Source organism: Temnothorax curvispinosus, unplaced genomic scaffold (genome assembly GCF_003070985.1).
Source record: "Temnothorax curvispinosus isolate PA1 unplaced genomic scaffold, ASM307098v1 QBEX01002547.1, whole genome shotgun sequence".
NCBI classification, from domain to species: domain Eukaryota; kingdom Metazoa; phylum Arthropoda; class Insecta; order Hymenoptera; family Formicidae; genus Temnothorax; species Temnothorax curvispinosus.
Window position 1 is genome coordinate 245 of NW_020212327.1, and position 18,179 is coordinate 18,423.

At 39.6% G+C, this 18,179-nt stretch overlaps 3 protein-coding genes across 10 annotated transcripts; 1 reads left to right on the forward strand and 2 right to left on the reverse strand.

Moving 5' to 3' along the window:
• Positions 1 to 500: 500 nt before the first annotated feature.
• Positions 501 to 7,787, reverse strand: LOC112451791 (E3 ubiquitin-protein ligase SIAH1-like). 2 transcript variants are annotated; one of them, XM_025011654.1, is made up of 5 exons: positions 7,006 to 7,787; positions 4,879 to 5,226; positions 4,561 to 4,800; positions 4,291 to 4,483; positions 501 to 4,138 (listed from the first exon to the last, which is right to left on the reverse strand). In XM_025011654.1, the coding sequence occupies exons 2-5, from the start codon at positions 5,105 to 5,107 to the stop codon at positions 3,961 to 3,963; spliced, it is 840 nt and encodes a 279-aa protein (XP_024867422.1). In that variant the 5' UTR covers positions 5,108 to 5,226; positions 7,006 to 7,787; the 3' UTR covers positions 501 to 3,960. The 2 variants fall into 2 exon arrangements, with proteins under 2 accessions (XP_024867422.1, XP_024867423.1); XM_025011655.1 differs by lacking the exon at positions 7,006 to 7,787 and adding an exon at positions 6,424 to 6,493.
• Positions 7,788 to 8,679: 892 nt separating this feature from the next.
• Positions 8,680 to 13,334, reverse strand: LOC112451790 (RNA-binding protein squid-like). 2 transcript variants are annotated; one of them, XM_025011653.1, is made up of 3 exons: positions 12,659 to 13,334; positions 12,025 to 12,475; positions 8,680 to 11,820 (listed from the first exon to the last, which is right to left on the reverse strand). In XM_025011653.1, exons 1-3 carry the CDS (start codon positions 13,055 to 13,057, stop codon positions 11,789 to 11,791), a joined length of 882 nt encoding a protein of 293 aa, XP_024867421.1. In that variant the 5' UTR covers positions 13,058 to 13,334; the 3' UTR covers positions 8,680 to 11,788. The 2 variants fall into 2 exon arrangements, with proteins under 2 accessions (XP_024867421.1, XP_024867420.1); XM_025011652.1 differs by having other exon boundaries at positions 8,680 to 12,475.
• Positions 13,335 to 15,077: 1,743 nt separating this feature from the next.
• LOC112451792 (nuclear pore complex protein Nup50) lies at positions 15,078 to 18,179 on the forward strand. 6 transcript variants are annotated; one of them, XM_025011657.1, is made up of 5 exons: positions 15,078 to 15,183; positions 15,739 to 15,914; positions 15,993 to 16,948; positions 17,021 to 17,170; positions 17,297 to 18,179. In XM_025011657.1, exons 2-5 carry the CDS (start codon positions 15,759 to 15,761, stop codon positions 17,601 to 17,603), a joined length of 1,569 nt encoding a protein of 522 aa, XP_024867425.1. In that variant the 5' UTR covers positions 15,078 to 15,183; positions 15,739 to 15,758; the 3' UTR covers positions 17,604 to 18,179. The 6 variants fall into 6 exon arrangements, with proteins under 6 accessions (XP_024867425.1, XP_024867428.1, XP_024867427.1 ...); XM_025011660.1 differs by having other exon boundaries at positions 15,083 to 15,183; positions 15,750 to 15,914; XM_025011659.1 differs by lacking the exon at positions 15,078 to 15,183 and adding an exon at positions 15,190 to 15,430.

The window sequence follows — 18,179 nt, forward strand, 5'->3', positions numbered from 1 at the left end:
ATTAATTATTGTATATCTTATCTGTATTGAGGCTAATAATATATTGAAAGTCTATAAGATAATAATTTGTAACTTACTTGTATTAAAATAAAATTTGATCAGGTATAATTATGCATAAAAGCTAACTTTGTTTCCCACAAATCCATTTCGCTAAACAAAACGCTATGGGACGTTTAGCCCCAAGTCACGCCTACCAGATCGTATAAAATTAGTGAATTATTGCTTGTTCACCATATTTCATTGATTTTATTCATTTATTCCTTTATTCAATCAAAATTTTCTAATCTTCCTCGTTATTGAATCTCTCTTACTTTTGATCTTCCTCATTTTAACGTAATAAACATGTAACATCAGTAAAATTAACAAATTATATAAAATCGCAATAATGTAAAGTATTACAAGTTAATAAATCACATATTAATTCTGAACGATTCAATTGTATACTTCCTGTATATACTGTGATACATGACAAGAAAGCGACATCGCCGGTGATAGAAAAGTATCTATAAAAAAAAATTTATTCATGCTCTTTATACATGGCTTGAACATTTTGTAGATTCTATAAATATGCATATATAAGTATATACATTATATTTAAATAAAGCTATTCTCTCGACAATTATACTATTCTGCGAATAACACGCGAGCACCACCGGCTTCTCCGCCAGACATCTCGTAGAACACGAAGATTCCGTCGTGGACTCGCCGCTCACAACAATTCATTCGCGATTCGCAAATTGTGTCGTCAAACAAGGAAAAACTCTCGTTCTCGTTCGTTCGTATTCCTGCTCGATTTATCCGGGATATGTCGGGCATTCGCCAAGTTGCACAGCTCAGTACAAATTACATTCTTCACATCTCATCAAAGCGCAGATCTCGCGAATAGCTAAAAGTTAAAATCAACGGACGGCTCTCCAAGCGCGCGTGTAAAATGGGATAATTCCTCCAAACCGTCCGCTGTATACACAACTGATTTCGATTTATCCTTATTTCAAACGTAATAATTTCAACGTGTCTTAAGTAAAAAAGGGAAAGTCATGTACTGTAACATAAATCATAAATCTAACACAAGGCGTCTTTAGGTTCACGCGGAAACGAAATAACGATGAGATTGTCGTACGACTTCGTTATCTATCGATCGCGAGCTCCCAAAGCCTTCAACGTTTTACATACATTCTCATTCGCCAGCTCATTTATTCTTCATGCAGCTCATAACGCAATTAATTATTTTCTCGTATTTATTTTCTCGCTTTCCTTTTTTTTCGGGAATATTACATAATCATCCTCTGCGATACGAGCGAAACAGTGGATATATCCGTTAAAATAATTGAAAATGCATTATTCGTGATGATGATTTCGATGAAACAGCAATGGAACCCTCGCGAATGCTAGAGAATAAATTACTACTTGGTTAAAGGATAAAGATTACGCTATATCGTTTATCTTATCGTATGTACAGGGTACTTAACAACGTAATGTGCGTTTTCTTGAAACATAAATCATTAGGTCACCACCCAGTGCCGCGTTTACAGAGAGAAAAATCACATCTAGCGTGTAATCCTTCCCTATATCGCACTACGATATACTTGTGTAGAATCCAATTGTGCGTACCAATCGTGATCTCAGTACGGTGAGCGCACTGATTATTCCGCAATCTCGATTTGCCGAATTATGTTTCATGCCAACAGTCGGGAAGATACTCTCCAGAGTCTCGATACGGGATGTAACAACCAATGTCATACTCAAGGGCTCGATCTCGTTTTCTCTCCTGTTTTCTTTTTTTTTTCGGTAACCGCCAAGAACGCTCATTTCTCCATGCGAATCCACTAAAATTAAATTATCCGCCTGATAGACGTGTGTAAACATAATCCGTTACAAGCTTGGGCTAATACACGCTAAATCATATTTATTACGGTGTGCGCGTACACCGTGCACTTGGTTCCCTCGAGTTATTTCCAACATCGTGAATATCGGCATGTTGTGATGTACATTACTAATACTAATTATATCACATAATAAGTTTTCGCGTCTTATTTACAATAACAGTGCTTCCGCCTATACACTTCGTGAACCTTCTCTCTCGCTCTCTCTCTATCTCACTTACAACTGTGTTACAGGGCATTAAACCGATAAATAATTCGCGAGTAATTGCGGGTGATATAGAATATATATTAATCCAATGTCGTCAGCAGCCTTTTGACAAGGCAGTTTCAACAATACGTATGGAATTACTTACTTAGCGAAAGTAAAACTCGTGCAAATTTCCGTAACCTATGAAAAATATATAATCAATCGTTATAGACTTAGCCTACTCATCTCGTATAATTACATTTCAGTCTAAATTGTTCCTCCGAAGAAAACAATGTTCCCCATAACTTCTTTCCGTTAGCTCGAATTTTTATTGAACGACTTTGTGACGCAATTCGGTTCAATGCTCTGTTTTTGCTAAATATCTCATTGCTTTTCAAAACTAACGAATGTTACACGAAATAACGGTATAAAAGAAGAATCTGGCGTGTCTCGAAAAGCATAAGTTACGAGAATAAAGAAAAATCTTTATAGCTATGAGAAAATCTTACCGCGAGAACGATTGTTATCTATAATAGCACTTCCTATAAAAAATATCTTACTTAAAAAAAGACATTTGTTAAGAAAATTAATTCAATAAACATTAAACGTGGTACAGAGCAATTTTTTTCTTTCTTTCGCACTGATATTGATAAAAATGAGTTTTATTCGAGAGCAAGTGTAACGTGACGTTAATATTTGCAAAAGAAAAAGAGAGAATGCTGTGCAACGTACTTTAATTCAAATTGAATAAAACATTTCTTTTACTTATTTTAATATCATTGCTTCAGTCACTTTTAAACTTCCTTTTTATCTCGCTTACAGGAACTTTGCTGCAATTGAACATTGCTCCACACCATAGGTGCATCTCGAAATGTACTGACAGCTCTGACAATCTATAGCTCACATATGCTATAGATATTCAGTACTATCAATGCACTTTGGAACGCACCCCATGTTAATATAACTGTTGTAAAAATATTAGCATCTTGCTTCGACATTCAGACTAGATCGTGAAAAACTGATCTGCCTTTCACCGCTATTTGCGTATAAAAATCGCAAAAAGCACGATATCATGTAATCATAATGTGGAATAACGAAACAGTTGCGGCTACGTTTACTGTGTTAGTCACAAAAGCCGGATTTATCGTGTTATACAGAAAACACATACGTACATACAAGACGTTTAATAAAAAAAAAAAAAAAAAAAAAAAAATACGAAGTATAGCGATTTTAGAAGACCGAGAGGAAGTAAATTTTATATAAACGAAAATAATACTATAAAAATATATACGGAGAACAAAATACATAAATACATGACGAGATTCAGTAAACTTGTGAAATTTGTCTCGTAATTCGCCTTTCGCCGTACTAAGTCCAGAAAAGTGTTAAAATACAGACAAAAAAGATGTCAATGTCAAATAATGCGTTGTCTCGCATTATTAAAATCTCCCCGAAGAGGTATGAATGAAAGTTCAATGCGAAAAAGAGTGAGAATAATGTGACAACAGCAGATATCAGGTACTTTCTTTTTCTCGGAATTCGATATCGTGCTCAGCATCAAAGCTCTAAAATCATAGTATGGATATATCGAAAAGATGTTTATTACGTTTGTCTCCGTGACGTATCAATATCACATCCAACTCTTTAAAGCTTTTCAACGACGCTCCTGTGCTGAGTATCCAAATGCTGCATATAGTCAACATACTCGAAACAACATTCCTTAATGTTTCCGTATTGCTAATATCCATTTGGTAACACAAAAAGAACCGTTCTCTGCGCATAGCGGGCAGTCCCATTTGAGTACCTTATTGCACCTATCTCAAGGGCTGCTCGATATGTCCGGGAAGTGACGTTTCCTCCTTCTTTTTACACTGCTTTTTCTGGCTTTCCTCAGGCCATAGAAATTGTAACGTTAATTCCTAGGTTTCCATTGTCAGCGAACAGCTGCGCAATGGAGGTGTCAAATACAAGGCAGTCAGAATTTAAAATCGCAGACGACACACCTTCGTGAATAGAACGCGGCATCGCTTCCCATGTGAGACGTCTTCTGTGCCCATTTAGTTCTAGTCTGTTGATTAGAATAGTTTAATTAAAATAAGAAATAAATACATACAAGAGAAAATAAATACAGACACTTACACGAGATGAAAATATTAAATCTACCGAATTTTTTAAGACAGATATTATTACTTTTAGATAAATAACACGAGTTACAGTTACCTGTAAGCAAAGTTCTCCGCTTGCTTCCTAGATCCGATCAATTGTACAATTGCAAAGAACTGTTGATGTCCGTCGTACTTCTCTTGTTTTTCAAGCACCAGCATAAAGTGGTGGCCAAAACAAGATTGCATCATGACCCAATCCACAGCTCCGGGGAGATTAATGTCAGTTGCCAAAAAAACAATGTCTTCACCTGGAAAAGATTGCAGAAAAAACAATGTGTAAATAGTTACAACCGAAGTATCGGTAAACGGGATAAAGATTTAATACCTTGTAAGGTCGTAATACTTTTGTGACTCATAATAAGATGCGGCATCACTTGTTCCAGCGATCCCTGCCATTTGCAGGACGCGCCCGGGCAAGGACAGCTGTATGGACGGAACTCGCATGCATCCTCGTGATCTGCCTTCTCCGTATGCACCAGCGAGACTGTGCAGCCACTGGTGGAGTATTTGCAGGGAAACATCACGTTGCTCGCCACCTTTTCCATTGCCAAATTACGGATGTTACCTGTGTTGGTCAACCGCTCGTTAGATACAATTCCAACAACCAGTTTTCGATAACAATAAAAAGAAAGTCTTCCCGTACCCAAAGGACCTCTGCACGTAGGGCAACAGGAGAGTTTCGGTCTGCAATTCGTGCAGACTAGATGTCCGCTCTGACATTGCAAAATAGGTGGAAGCACGTAGTCGAAACACACGGGGCATTCGAAGAGGCTCGCCAGATCGGTGGAGCTGCTCAGGGCGGAAACGGTCGACGCGGAGGTACTCGCGACCCCTCTCCCTCGCTTGCCCGTGTTGATGTTTAGTTGGGACATTTTGTCTTTTCAGGTTATGTACCGAGGATCGCCACTCCGACTACTCGAACGACAATCTCCCTTTGCTTCTCGCGCCGTCTCAGCAATGCATTTCCGCCTCAATTAGCTGATTCACTTATCTGCAAAATCGCAAATACCCATAAATGTGAAATCTTATCGCGTCAACTCGATATCTTATACTTAACCCTCGAGTACTCGCGTACTAGAAACTAGAAACCAAGTCAGTAAAGTTACACGTGTTTTCTCTCTCTCTCTCTCTGTTTCTGCCGTTTATCGATATCTATCCGCATCTAAAGAATCATTATGATAACGATGACAACCATAATAAACGTATTAAGATATGGATACCTATCCTCTTTTTTTATGAATGTACATCAATGGGAGACATGCGACTTCTCTTCCATTTTTAAATCCTTAAATCTTGACAATTGAACAATGAAAATCTTCTAACAAATTTCAGAACCTTTATCCTTATTAAAGTGGGATATGACGAGCTCAGGTACTATGAATGTAATCTTATTTTTACCCACTGCTCTGTCATTGTAATAAAAAGAAATTGTAAAATAATTCCGAGTCGAATTTTTCAAGTTTGGACCAATTTTATTAGCATAATTTGGTCCAAATTTGATTTAAGATTGTTCTAAAAATTTCACGTTATCTATTACTAGTGTCTATATGACTTAAAGTTTAAAGTCTTAGATTAGTTAGGATTTGATGAACATATTTTCACCTTAATAACAGGTTAGAAATCTAAGTCTAAAAAAAAGAGAATATACCCGAAAAAGAAAACGTTCTAAAATATTTTTCTCTGTAAATACGAATAATAGAAGAATAGCTTGGATCTAATGGATCTGACTCAGCGAGTACGCAAGGGCTAATTATTATATATCCTTAGATTAACTTAAATGTGTCATTAAGTTACTATCATAATGATGCTTGTATACAATGCTCATATGCCTACCGATTTAATAATTACAGTGAGTTATGCACGATAGGACGAAACTATACGAATCGATTTAGGTTTGTTGGGCTACATAATTTTGCCAAAGATCACTGTATCCGTTGGAAGAGGGAAAAACTTGTTACAATCTAAATCTCCGTTTTGCCGTCCCACTGTAATTATCAATTTCAATTAGGTTGCCACGTCTTCAGCTCAACAAAAAAACCGCGTAAGTGCGAGGTGAGTCACTTTTTTACAAACGCGCGTTCAACGACACGCAACAAATTATATACGTATCCAAACAACCGACCGTAGACGACACATTACGCAATGCCGAGTCACGCGGGTTTCTTTTTCTTTTTTAAATTCCACGCACAGTAAAAAAAAAGAAGACTGCCGGCTCGGAAACTTTCCGATCTCGTGGGCGATTAGAAGCTTCATATCTTCCAGGAAAGACATACGCGACGCCCGCCGTTACTCCAAATCCTCGATCCATCAATGATCACAAATTTGTCTCTGAAAGACAGATTATGGATGAAACAACGTCAATAACGATCTCGTTTCTTAGGTATCAGTTTACTAACAAAAAAGTACGTTAAAATTCTTCGGCAAAGAAATGTGTCTCCTAATTCGTGAAGGTAGTTCAAGTACCGGTTTAAGATTCTTAGAAAACAGAAAAGACGATAATTCATTTTCACAATTCAATCTAACGTTTTCCTCACGTCGCAGGTTCAGCCTACGATGTGCGCAACATAGTAATTGGCTGATCTGAAACTCGCTTCAGTAAGTTCTATCCGGGACAAGCCTCGAAGATATATAATTTCCAACGGCATTGTTCAACTCGGTTGACCTGGTACCCGATCCTCTATTCCCCGTAGCCGTTTTTTTCCCCCCTTCATTATTTCCCACAGGTATCCGTCCCCTCGACAGAACCTATCGCTCGAGACTCGTCACTTACCGAGGCGCACAGGCAGGATTGGACAAAGGTGCGGGTCGGTCGCGATCGTCGTCGGGGCAGGTGAAACGTACACGCTGCCTCCCCTGCGATCGGGAGGCCCGCACGGCCGAACGATCGGAGTCGAGGGAAGGCACTTCTTGTTGGAGGCAGCGACGTTAACGATGATGACGATGAGGACGACGACGACGACGACGAGGTGCACTCGGCGCGGCGGCCAGGATCCGTGAGCGTTGTTGCGCGAGTGCCCGTCGACGTTGCGTGACGACGCATCGATGTGACCAGGGTGTTGCGACAAAACGCCGAGAGAGAAAGAGAGAGGAAGAGAGTGTGTATTTTTCCACGGATTCTTGCGGGGTAAGAAGCGAGGAGCAGGAGCGGTGGAGGAGGGAGGAGGGGGCTACATCGCGAATCCCCGCGATCGTCGGAGCGGCGTGACCGATCGCGACGGCAACCGTGCCGATTCTGGGTGAGGCATAGCACCGTGTCTGAGTGCTCGTGAACACGCTTTCCCTCCCTCCCTCTCTCTCTCTCTCTCTCTCCTTCTCTGTCGCTCCGCTCGCACGTCGCTCCTTTCCGTCGGATCCTCCGCGCTTCGCCTCCGCTCAGAGAAGACGCCCCGGTCGTTCGGTCCTCGTCGCAAGAGCCGCTCCGAAAACGCGACGAGCTCGATCAACCACACAGCTGTTGCGAAACACACCGGAACGAGTCAGCGCCGCAACTACCAGGGTGTCGGAAAACGCCGTACTGCCGAGCCGAAGCGATGCCGAGAGCATCGTCGCGAGGATCGCGCGACGCGGCATCTGTCGAGGGGACCGTAATGTCGTCCCCGTGATCCCCCCGATCCCCCCCCCCCTCCTCGGAGAAGATTAAAATAAAAACAAAGTATCGGATCCGATCGGTGCAAAAAGCTTACCGTATTTTATTCGAGAGAGATAAAAAATTAAGTCATATTTGTATATTTAAAACTGAATGTATATAGAATGTATAAAGACAGAAAAGAACGAATATATAAGATAGATGATTAAAATTGGATATATAAGTATGTAGACACAGAAGATTAAAATCGAACGTGTAAAGTAGAAGATTAAGATTGGCTATATAATTATATTTGTTATATACCTTATGCGTATATCTTATAAATATATATATCAAATATATCTTATATATAAAATCAGAAGACGCAGTCTTCAAATTCTCTCAATCTTCCTCGGGAAGAAATGAGCGCACAGAACTTAACAGTGAAACAAGTAAACTTTTTGCATTTTTTTTTATATATATGTATATATTGTAATATCATAAATTTCCACAAAGAACATTTGAAATAATGGGGATATTTTTATTTTTTTTTTGTTATAATTAAAATATACACTGTGTCATGGGTGAAACAGGCGAATAGTAATTAATAGTAACAAAATATTTGTATCGTTTCCCTTTAAAATTTTTTTTTTCTCTCTCTCCCTTTCTCTCTCTACTCTACCCCTCTGTTTTTCAATATATATTTTCGCACGCAGCAAATATGGTATACACAGTATACAGAATTAATTTCAAAGGCATTAGCTTGGCTCGGGATCTTCTCGAGGGGATAATTCCCATTTGCACGTGCTCACGATGGCGAGAGTCAAGCCAAACCGCCTATGCCTTTGCGACGTCTGCGGAAAAAACTTTTTTCTTTTCTTTTCTTTTGAATGTAGCTTCGTCGGCCTCGTTATAATATTTCGATTGTAATAATTTCGATGTACCTAAATGTAGTCCCATTGTGTACCTTATCTACATTCTTTACAATTATACGTTAATCAGTTAATCCTCTCAATTTCGCGTGGTTTCGAAACCGCAAGTTCTATCAACTGTTTCTCAAGATTTTCCTAGTGCCTGTATTCATCGCTTGTGTTAACAGTCTTTTCGCGATATGAAGAGCAGTCTTTACACGGCGAACGGGAACTGCCCGACACAGAAGTGTGTGAAAGAAATGGTTTATAACTCGTTTTATCATCCCCGGTCATTTCGCGCGCCTTAAACGTTTACTGGTCACCTGGATCAGTTTAGGGAAGCCTTTGTCACTCTCGTTATTAATTATCTCCAGCGGTGATCATCCTCGCATACATCTATCCTATTCTATTCTTATTTTTTTTTTTTTTGCATTTTTTTTCCATATTTTTCAGTACAGACTGAGATACGCAGACCGTACACAGACGACACGCAAGTGAATAGAACTTTGTTTCAAGACAGATTTTATCCGTCTTACGTTATTAGAGACAAACTGCCAGACAATTAATTACGGGCGATATACATTTTATGATACATTTAGGATATCGATAGTTATGACACGATGCTGCGTTAAATATTGTGTAAACTATGATTATACCGGCAAGGTTCTCCCGTTTTTCTTTTCTCTCGTTACTACTAAATGTGCTATTTCGTCGACAGCAGGAAGTTACAAGTTGGACTCGTCGCTCGCGCGCGTACTTCACGTGTATATTTTCATTATATAATTTTTTTTTTTACTTTTTTGCTCTAAATATTAATTTTTATCTCGTTTCCGCATGTTTCGTATCCATTAAACGCACGTACATATATACACATACACGTACGTGCATGCGTACACGCATACTATGTATAATGCGCGCATGCACGCATATATATACGATATGTACATATAAATCTTGCAGCCATAAGATGTTCATCATTACATTACTAATCAAAATCAAAGGATAGAGTACATTATGTTATTATTTACTAATTATGAGAATTATTTACTAACGCTAAGCAGAGAAATCGATTTTGATCTAAGGCCTTGGTCCTTGAATGTTAACCACTCCTTTTTTGCCATTTCCAATAAAGCGAGAGCTTGTGATTGCGAAGAGAAGATGAACGTGGACGTGAGAAGAAGACCGAATACTATTAACTTGCGCTTTCAAACGTAGGGCGTTGAAAAAAAAGCGCTTCAAGCAAGCTCAGAAATCGATGATTCTTTTTCTTTTTCAAATGATGTACGATACGATACTTTCTTTTGCAATCATTATGACTCGTGAGTATACTATAAATGTAATTGTCATTTCATCCAGTCTCAAAAGACGCGTCAGACTCAGATTAGACTGTATTTTCTCTTTCGTGGATTAATCCGCTTTTTTTGATCATATAATTAGACTGCGATTGTAAAAATTAAGATTGTCTAACAATTTGAATTATTACACACATTAAATTGCAAACGTAGTCTGAGATACAACTGTAAGCTATAGGAAAGTAATATTTGAATAATAAAACTCAAATTTTTAACGTATAAAGGATCACTAAAGTAGGATATTAAGGTATTGAATTTTCCGAAAAGTTTGTGCCAATAAAAAAAATAGCAAACGTATTTATATATATACTTTTGTTTCTGTATCTAAGATCCGTATTCGTAGTCCATTCTTATCTCAAGACCGTCTTAAGTAATGTCCTGAGATGCTAACACGGCTGTAATCGATTTGTAACATTTTAAGATTGTACTTAAATATAGGAACGAACTACGAATACCGGCCTATAAGAAAAATTATGAAAATTTCATCTTGTCAAAATTTGTTGGGTCTTCCAGCGAATACTTCTAAAGATGTGGCATAAACTTTCTGGATAATCCAATACGATGGATATACATGTTAATAGCAAATTAGGAATATAAGACAAATAGATCTAGATCAAATCATATTTCAGGACTTGCTGGTCTACTTCACTTAACTAAAGTCACGATCACACTATATCTGTTTTCTATTGCTGCACTGGCTGCGGTAGTTCAAGAACTGTACATATACTAAAGCGTGAGTCTCGTGTTATACGTTTCTTACGCTTCAATGTATATGTACACTTCTCAAACTAGTGCAGTCAGTGCACAATAGAAAACAAATCCAATATTAGTTAATATTCACGCGCAATATAAAGCAAGTTCGTTCGTTTGTTTGCCATTTTTACATAGACTTTACTATTACAAGTAGAAAAAAGTCGAATGGCATTAAAATTATTAATAATTGCTACTGGTTCTGCGCAAAAAAAAAATGTTTCGTGCCGTTTTATATAATTCTCACATTGTCAAGCTTGTATCTCATATAGGAAAAACATATTTCACACGATAAGAAATTATCGACATGGTAAAAAGCACAATTTTGAAAATGACAATTAATAGATATTTTATTGATCAAAATGTCTGTAGGTTCGCTCCTTCTAATTCTAATTTCTTTCTTTTTTTGAAGGCATTCGCTCGTTTTCCTTTCATTATACACATACATCATATACATACAGCATAACTTTTTCACTTCAAGTGTAAAAAGTATAACACGATACAAAGAGCAAAACATATGTTTTTTTACAGAATAGTACACAGGGTCATTAACGCTTTAACGAGCAGACTCGTTATCTTGTTCTGGATCCGACTTCAGGAATCTTGCTTAGCAAGTTTATTGAATTGCCAATTAAATTAAAACTAGAATTAATTTAAATTGCTATTATTTAAATTAATCAGTTTGAAATTGATGAGATACTACAGAGAAAAATTTAACGTGCGGTCGATCCGTTTTACATTTCGGTCCTCAATTCTGAAACACTGGTTTTTTTTTTTTTTTTGGAGAACGACTTTTTGCTCAACACTTGTTGAACGAAGATATTAATATTGTTACTCTTAATTGTTACTGTTAATATCCATTATTAAGCCATTACTTGCGAAAGCATCCTTCATAACGTACTAAATTCGGGGTATTTGGGGTGAGGCTTTTCCATTTTTTTAAATCTTTTTCTCTCCCCCCCCATAATCCCGGATTCAGTCTCGGTTTGATAGACGAAACGTTCCACCTATAATAAAAGGTTCTACTCGTAATCATCAAATGTTTTAATATATAACCAAGAGATTTAGCTCTCGGTTGTACTTTTTTTTTCTCTCTCTCTTACTTTCACACACGCACGCACACTTTTCTTTCTCTCTCTCTCTTTCTCTCCCTCACACTCTTTCTCAATACGGTTGATGTCTCTGAAATTGACGCGGTCCCGGACCGTTACCTCGCGGTTTGGGACCATATCCCATATTGTCGTAGCCATCATAACCAGCGTAATCGTAGTTCGCGTACATGTCATCGTAGCCGCTATGATAACCGTTGTACTCGGGGATGTAGCCGTAACCGCCGCCGTATCCGTAGCCGTAACCAGGCGCCCAGAAGCCCTGATTTCTTGGATCCGGATTAACCTTCACTTTCTTGACGTCTACTTCCTTACCATTAATCGTCTGCTTAGGCGTCTTCAACAACTTGTACACGACTTCTTTCGAATCGAACGTAATAAAGCAAAAACCTTTACGCTGATTCTTAACTTTGTCAAAAGGCGCCTGCAGCTCGACAATGGTACCGTATTGGCCGAAGTAGTTCTTAATGTCGTCGTCGGTAATATCGGGAGTAAGACCACCCACGAAGATTTTACCGTGTTGAGGTTTTTTACTGACTCGCTTTGGGTCTACCTGTATAAACAATAAGAAAAAAATGCATAAATATACACGTGTACAATAGAACGGCACGAGAGGGAGGTGGCGTTAAGCGTCGTACCAAATCTCTCGTCACATTGCAAAAACGTGCGTCATTATTAAGGTCGCAATAATCCAGCGCGCAAAGTACCCGCGTAATAACGCTGCCCACACACGTACCTTGCGTTTATTGATATAATGCTCGCCGGATGCGAGTAGCTTGTCGATGGTCTTTGGATTGGTGAACACCATGAAGGCGAAACCGCGCGAAATGCCGGTGTGGGGATCGACCTTGACCGAGATGCTCTCGATTTCGCCAAACTTGCCGAAGTGATCGCGGAGATCCTTGTCGGTGGTGCTGCGGGACAGCCCGCCAACAAAGAGCTTACGCTCGTCGTCCTTGCCGGGGATCCCGGCGGTCGCCTGTTGTTGGCCCGGTTGCGAGGACGAGTGCTGTTGCTGGTGATGGTGCTGCTGATGGCCATGATCCTGATTATGAGAATCGTTGGGATGCCCTTTCCCTGGTTGATCCTGCATGTCGTCTTGCGCCTGGTTCTGGTAATCTACCGCTGCCGCCATCGTGATTCGCGTTCCTCCGTACAACTTCGCCGCGCGATATAGACAAAGCGTGCCCGTATCCCTTGGACCTCGGTGCCAACTGCCAGCAGCGTCAGGGCGCGTCGTCTCCCGGCTCGGAAACCGAAATCGGAGCACGTTCTGCAGGCAGATATTCTAGGCGCGTGGCACGGATCCGGAGCTCGACGTCGTCGTTGGATATTCGCTTAAATAATGGACCGGTGTAACTTGCCTCGCCGGCTTTGGCTACAAGAGAGGAGAGGAAAGGAGCAACTTCCGCGTCACGCCGCCGAGAGACAGTTCCGCGCCGCGCTGGGTTCGGCTCCCTGATTCGTCGCCGCCGCCATCGACGCGCCGCTCGGCCAATCGGCGCGCGACACGGCCAGCGACAGCTGGCGGATACCTCGCCGCAGTTGGCACGCCGGAAGTCGCGTGGGTCCCTTTTGTAGCGTCTCTTTCGGCCACCTTCGACACTTCTCCCCCGAATTTCCACATTTTCGCCGCACTGCGTCGCCTCGTGGTGTGCCGCCACCTTGAAAAATAAACTCGCGTTAATTTCAAGTAGCCATACTTGGAAATGTTTGAAAAAATGCCATCGCGTCCGCGACTGCGCGTCAACTTGAATCGCCTTGCGTACCGTACGCTATAAGCCGGCTATACGCAAAGCTATTTAATTTCTCAATTAAAATAACGCGAACCTCTCGCTCGAATGCCTTTACAATGCAACTATTGTAATTAAATAGCTTTTTTGACCATGTAGGTGGTTGCTTCTGCCTAATGGTGCCAGCAAGAACTAAAGAAGAAGATTAATAAATACCTTTTCACATATATGCAATGGTTAAGAGAAATACAGATTTATAATATTTGGAGTCTTCTTACTTCTTACCGTTCATCTTCATCCTCATCGCCTTCACGCTCCAATGTTGTAATAAATAAAATAATATTCGATCAATTAGACAGAAAAGCGCCATTTACGGTTCGAACTGGATCTTGGTAACCTAATAATTAAATAATATTGCGTCAATTTTTGTATATAATAATATATAAAATAATATTTTCAACAAAATAAAATATTATTTATTGAAATAAAAAATACTGAAACTTACGTGCGATGTCACATGAAAATATTCCAAGTTAGAGCTTATCCAGATAATTTGCGTACCATAAATATAAAGAAAATGATCCAATCGCATTTTACGCGCGGATCTTATGTTAAAATGCGATTAAATAATTTTCTTTATATTTATAATTATATGCAGTTGAAAGTTTGTCTGGATGTGCACTTAGACTTTTGTTTTTTACACGTTCAGCAACAGTGTGGCGATCATCTCGACAGCCGCGTAACGAATGTGACGATTGTGGCGAGGCGAGTCCAATCGTCCAATGTGGGTTCACTTTCTCAAACCTTAAGGTGAAATTTCATGGGCAGTGAAAAGCAGCAGCAGATTGTACTGATTGGCTATAAAATAGAGAAGTTCTCGAGTTCCTAAAACTTCTCTATTTTGTAGCCAATCAGTACGATCTGCTGCTGCTTTTCACTGCCCATGAAATTTCACCTTTATGAACGCGAAATAAGGCAGGACCTCTATTCTGTAACTCTAACGACAGTGTCGGTATCGTTATGTCGTCGTTGCGCAGCTTTTTTTCCATATAGTATACCTGCGCAACGACAACGTAACGATACCGACACTGTCGTTACGAGTTACAGAATAGGGGTCCTGTATAGTTTTTCATACAAATTTTCCATACAAATAGAAACTCTCGATAACTTCTTTAGCTAATCGACAAGTTTAAATCATTTATCATACGACAAATAAAATATTATAGCTTAATGAATTGCTAATTTATTTGTTATCTTGAATAAAAATGAGAAAAATAAGCTTATATATATAAATAATTACCCGACAAATGGTTAGCCTATCCAGACTGTTCTATCGGACAAAAGAGGCCAGTGAAAACGCCGCTTGATAGCTAACGCGACGACATTTTTCGATACGTAACGGACTTCAAAGAGCAACTTCCAGACCAACCAGTTGCCTCTCTTGGCTGCTCTTGGCCTCTCTGCGTTTGTCGCGGACGAGACGTCGAGAGTGTCGAAATCACCGCGGCAAACGTTTCAATTTCTCGAGGTGAGTGCAATAAAAATCGATATCACCGTCGTTCGCCGCCGCGAGGTTATGCAGTGGACCCGTGCGTCTCACCTTTGCGTCTCGTTCGTTCACCCGGCGGAACAAAATCGTTTGCTCCGGAGCGTCCGCCGAAGATATTTCAGCTGGCGATTCGAAACTCGCCGGAACGACGTCGCTTTGAAACCTAACCTGATTTGGCGACGTGATATCGACCGAATCGTCCCTCACGCAAATAAATTCCGTAAATGTACCTCCGATTTCCCTTCTTATTTTATATCTCGCGAGAAATAAGAATCTATGTGTTACGTTTCACCACGTAATCTTGAAAAAAAAAAAGATCTTTTGTCTGTAAGTCGATTTGTCATCTCGAACTGTCCAACACAGTGGGAAATACAATTTTAGCTTCTTTCTGCTTCTGACAGAGATATTTGGTTGTGGCATTTCGCTCGCGCGAAATTACATTATCGAATACATTAAAAGTTTCTTCCGTTTCAAGTAACGCACTTATCTCATTGTTATTAATTACGTTTTCTTCTTGGTCTCTCGCACACGAAGTCTGTTGTTAGGTAGCAGAAATGTCAGGCAAGCGATCTGCGACAACAGAATTGAATCACGACAACTGGAACGAGGAGAACGAACCAGAGGATGCGGGGACGTTTGCAATGGCGTCAAATGATATACTCGAGAAGAGGGTTATAAAGACAGCGAGGCGTCGTTTGCCATCGAAGGATGTGAGTATATGTTCCTGCTGTTTGGAACTGCCTCAATTATATTTGCCTTTTATCGCTATGCTGCGTTAACTGTTTTAGGGAAGTCCCACGAAAAGTGCATTTGGAACATTTGCAGGTTTCAAAACCACACCTACGACAAGTATGTCTCCGTTTAGTTTTTTAGCTGGTTCAACCACCGCTTCTAGTACGACTACTTCCACAGCGTCAGCAGCGACGACTGTAAATACAAGTAGCAGGCAGATTGCGAGCAACGGTGCTCCCAAGATTTCGGAAATTGATGCAGATAAAAGAGAGAATACCGCCAAGTTACAAACACCTTCGAGCACGGGTGTGAGCAAAAAGATTTCAACCCAGCAAGGAACTGAAAAGACGAAGAATCACTCGTCAGATTATTACTCGAAACTAAAGGGACTGAATGAAAGCGTCGCTACATGGATAAAGAGCCATGTAGACGCAAATCCGTTTTGTATATTGACACCTATATTTAAGGATTATGAGCGATATTTGAAAGAGATTACATCAAAAGAGGAACGTACTAAGGCGAAAACCTCGCAAACTTCGACACAGGCTGCGCAAAACGATAGTAAACAGGACATGAGCACGGAGACGAAATCAGAAAAGTTGGCGTTTAGCAATTTAAACTCTAATACGAAGCCTGCTTTAACCGCGGGAGCAGAATGGAAGCCCGAGAAGTCGATATTTTCCAATATTACCGCGAATACCAAATCGATATTCAGTAACACGGAACAGAAGGAAAGTCCTAAATCCGTATTTGGTAATACGGATGTAACTACCGATAAGAGCAAATCTATTTTTGGAAACGTAGAATCGAACGTCGCTAGTAAGAGTATATTTGGCAATACGAACGTGGAAGGTAACCCTTTCTTACATAAACCCACCGTTTCGGACGATGGAAATGCGGACGAGGAGGAAACCAAGTCCAACGCGAAGTCCGTTGCTCCTACCTTCCCTACTTTTAGTTTCGGGCAGAGTTCCACTGCCAGTAACGTGTGTGCTGGATTTAGCTTCGGAAGGTAATTTGTTCATTAACTTTCTTGATATGATATATTAAATGAGATGCGAAAATATATTCTTATAATTTATAGTGCGAAACCATTTTCGTTTGCTCCTCAAGCGGTAAAACCGCAAGATTCCGAAGACAAGGCCGACAATGAAAATAAGGAAGAAGAAGATGAGGAACCGCCGACGCCGGATTTTAAACCAGTAGCTGAAGAAGGTGCTACTTATGAACAAAGGTAGTTTTGTCGTGATTTTTACATTATAGTGCGAATATTGAAATAAAAACTATACCAAATTTTTTAAATAGTAGGATTATCTTTATTATTGCAGCGACTTAATTAAATACGTTTCTCTTTTTACAGATGTAAAGTCTTCGTGAAGAAAGACAACAATTTTAGTGACAGGGGCGTCGGGATGTTGTATCTGAAACCGACGCCGAACGGGAAAACACAATTGATAGTACGTGCCGACACTGCTTTGGGCAGTTTATTACTCAATACCCTGTTGACTCAAAGCATTCCCGTGAAGCGGATGAACAAGAACACGATAATGTTAGTCTGCCTACCGATGCCAGATTCCTCACCGCCGCCAATCCCAGTGCTGTTGAGAGTAAAAACTAGTGAAGCCGCGGATGAATTACTGGAGGCGTTGAATAAGCATAAAGAGTAGAAAAGAAATTACGCAAAGCTCAGTTTGCGTATCCAAACAAAAACAATTTTTTTTCGACGTTATCTCGCGAAGAATGAAATGAGTGCTAATCTATACATAATGGAAAATTTGTTTATTATTAATCAGCGTAACGGTTTCACATCGAGCTTTATTCATCATTCCATAAAATGTAAATTTTGCGATCGTCTAGGACTTTGAACATCGGGAGTGAACGACGAAAATTCCTGAATAGATATCAATGATAAATTTTTTCCAATTGTTCATATACAGGTACTGAATAAAAATGTAATTATTTGTCTTGCTAGATTCTACCTAAGAAGAGATACAAAAATTCAATAGTTTCTAAAAAGATGTCTCAATTTACATGTATGACATTATGAATCGGAATGAGTGTTGCAATTGTAATCAATAATGTAATAATAATAACAATTGGAAATATATGTACATAGTAGAAATACAATAGTGTATATTACGAACAAGGCAGTTTGCTTGTGACAGCTGGTGAAATATTCTGTACTATTAATTACAGAAATAATTGTACTGTTACTGAAGTTAATTACAAGTTCAAAAAAATTA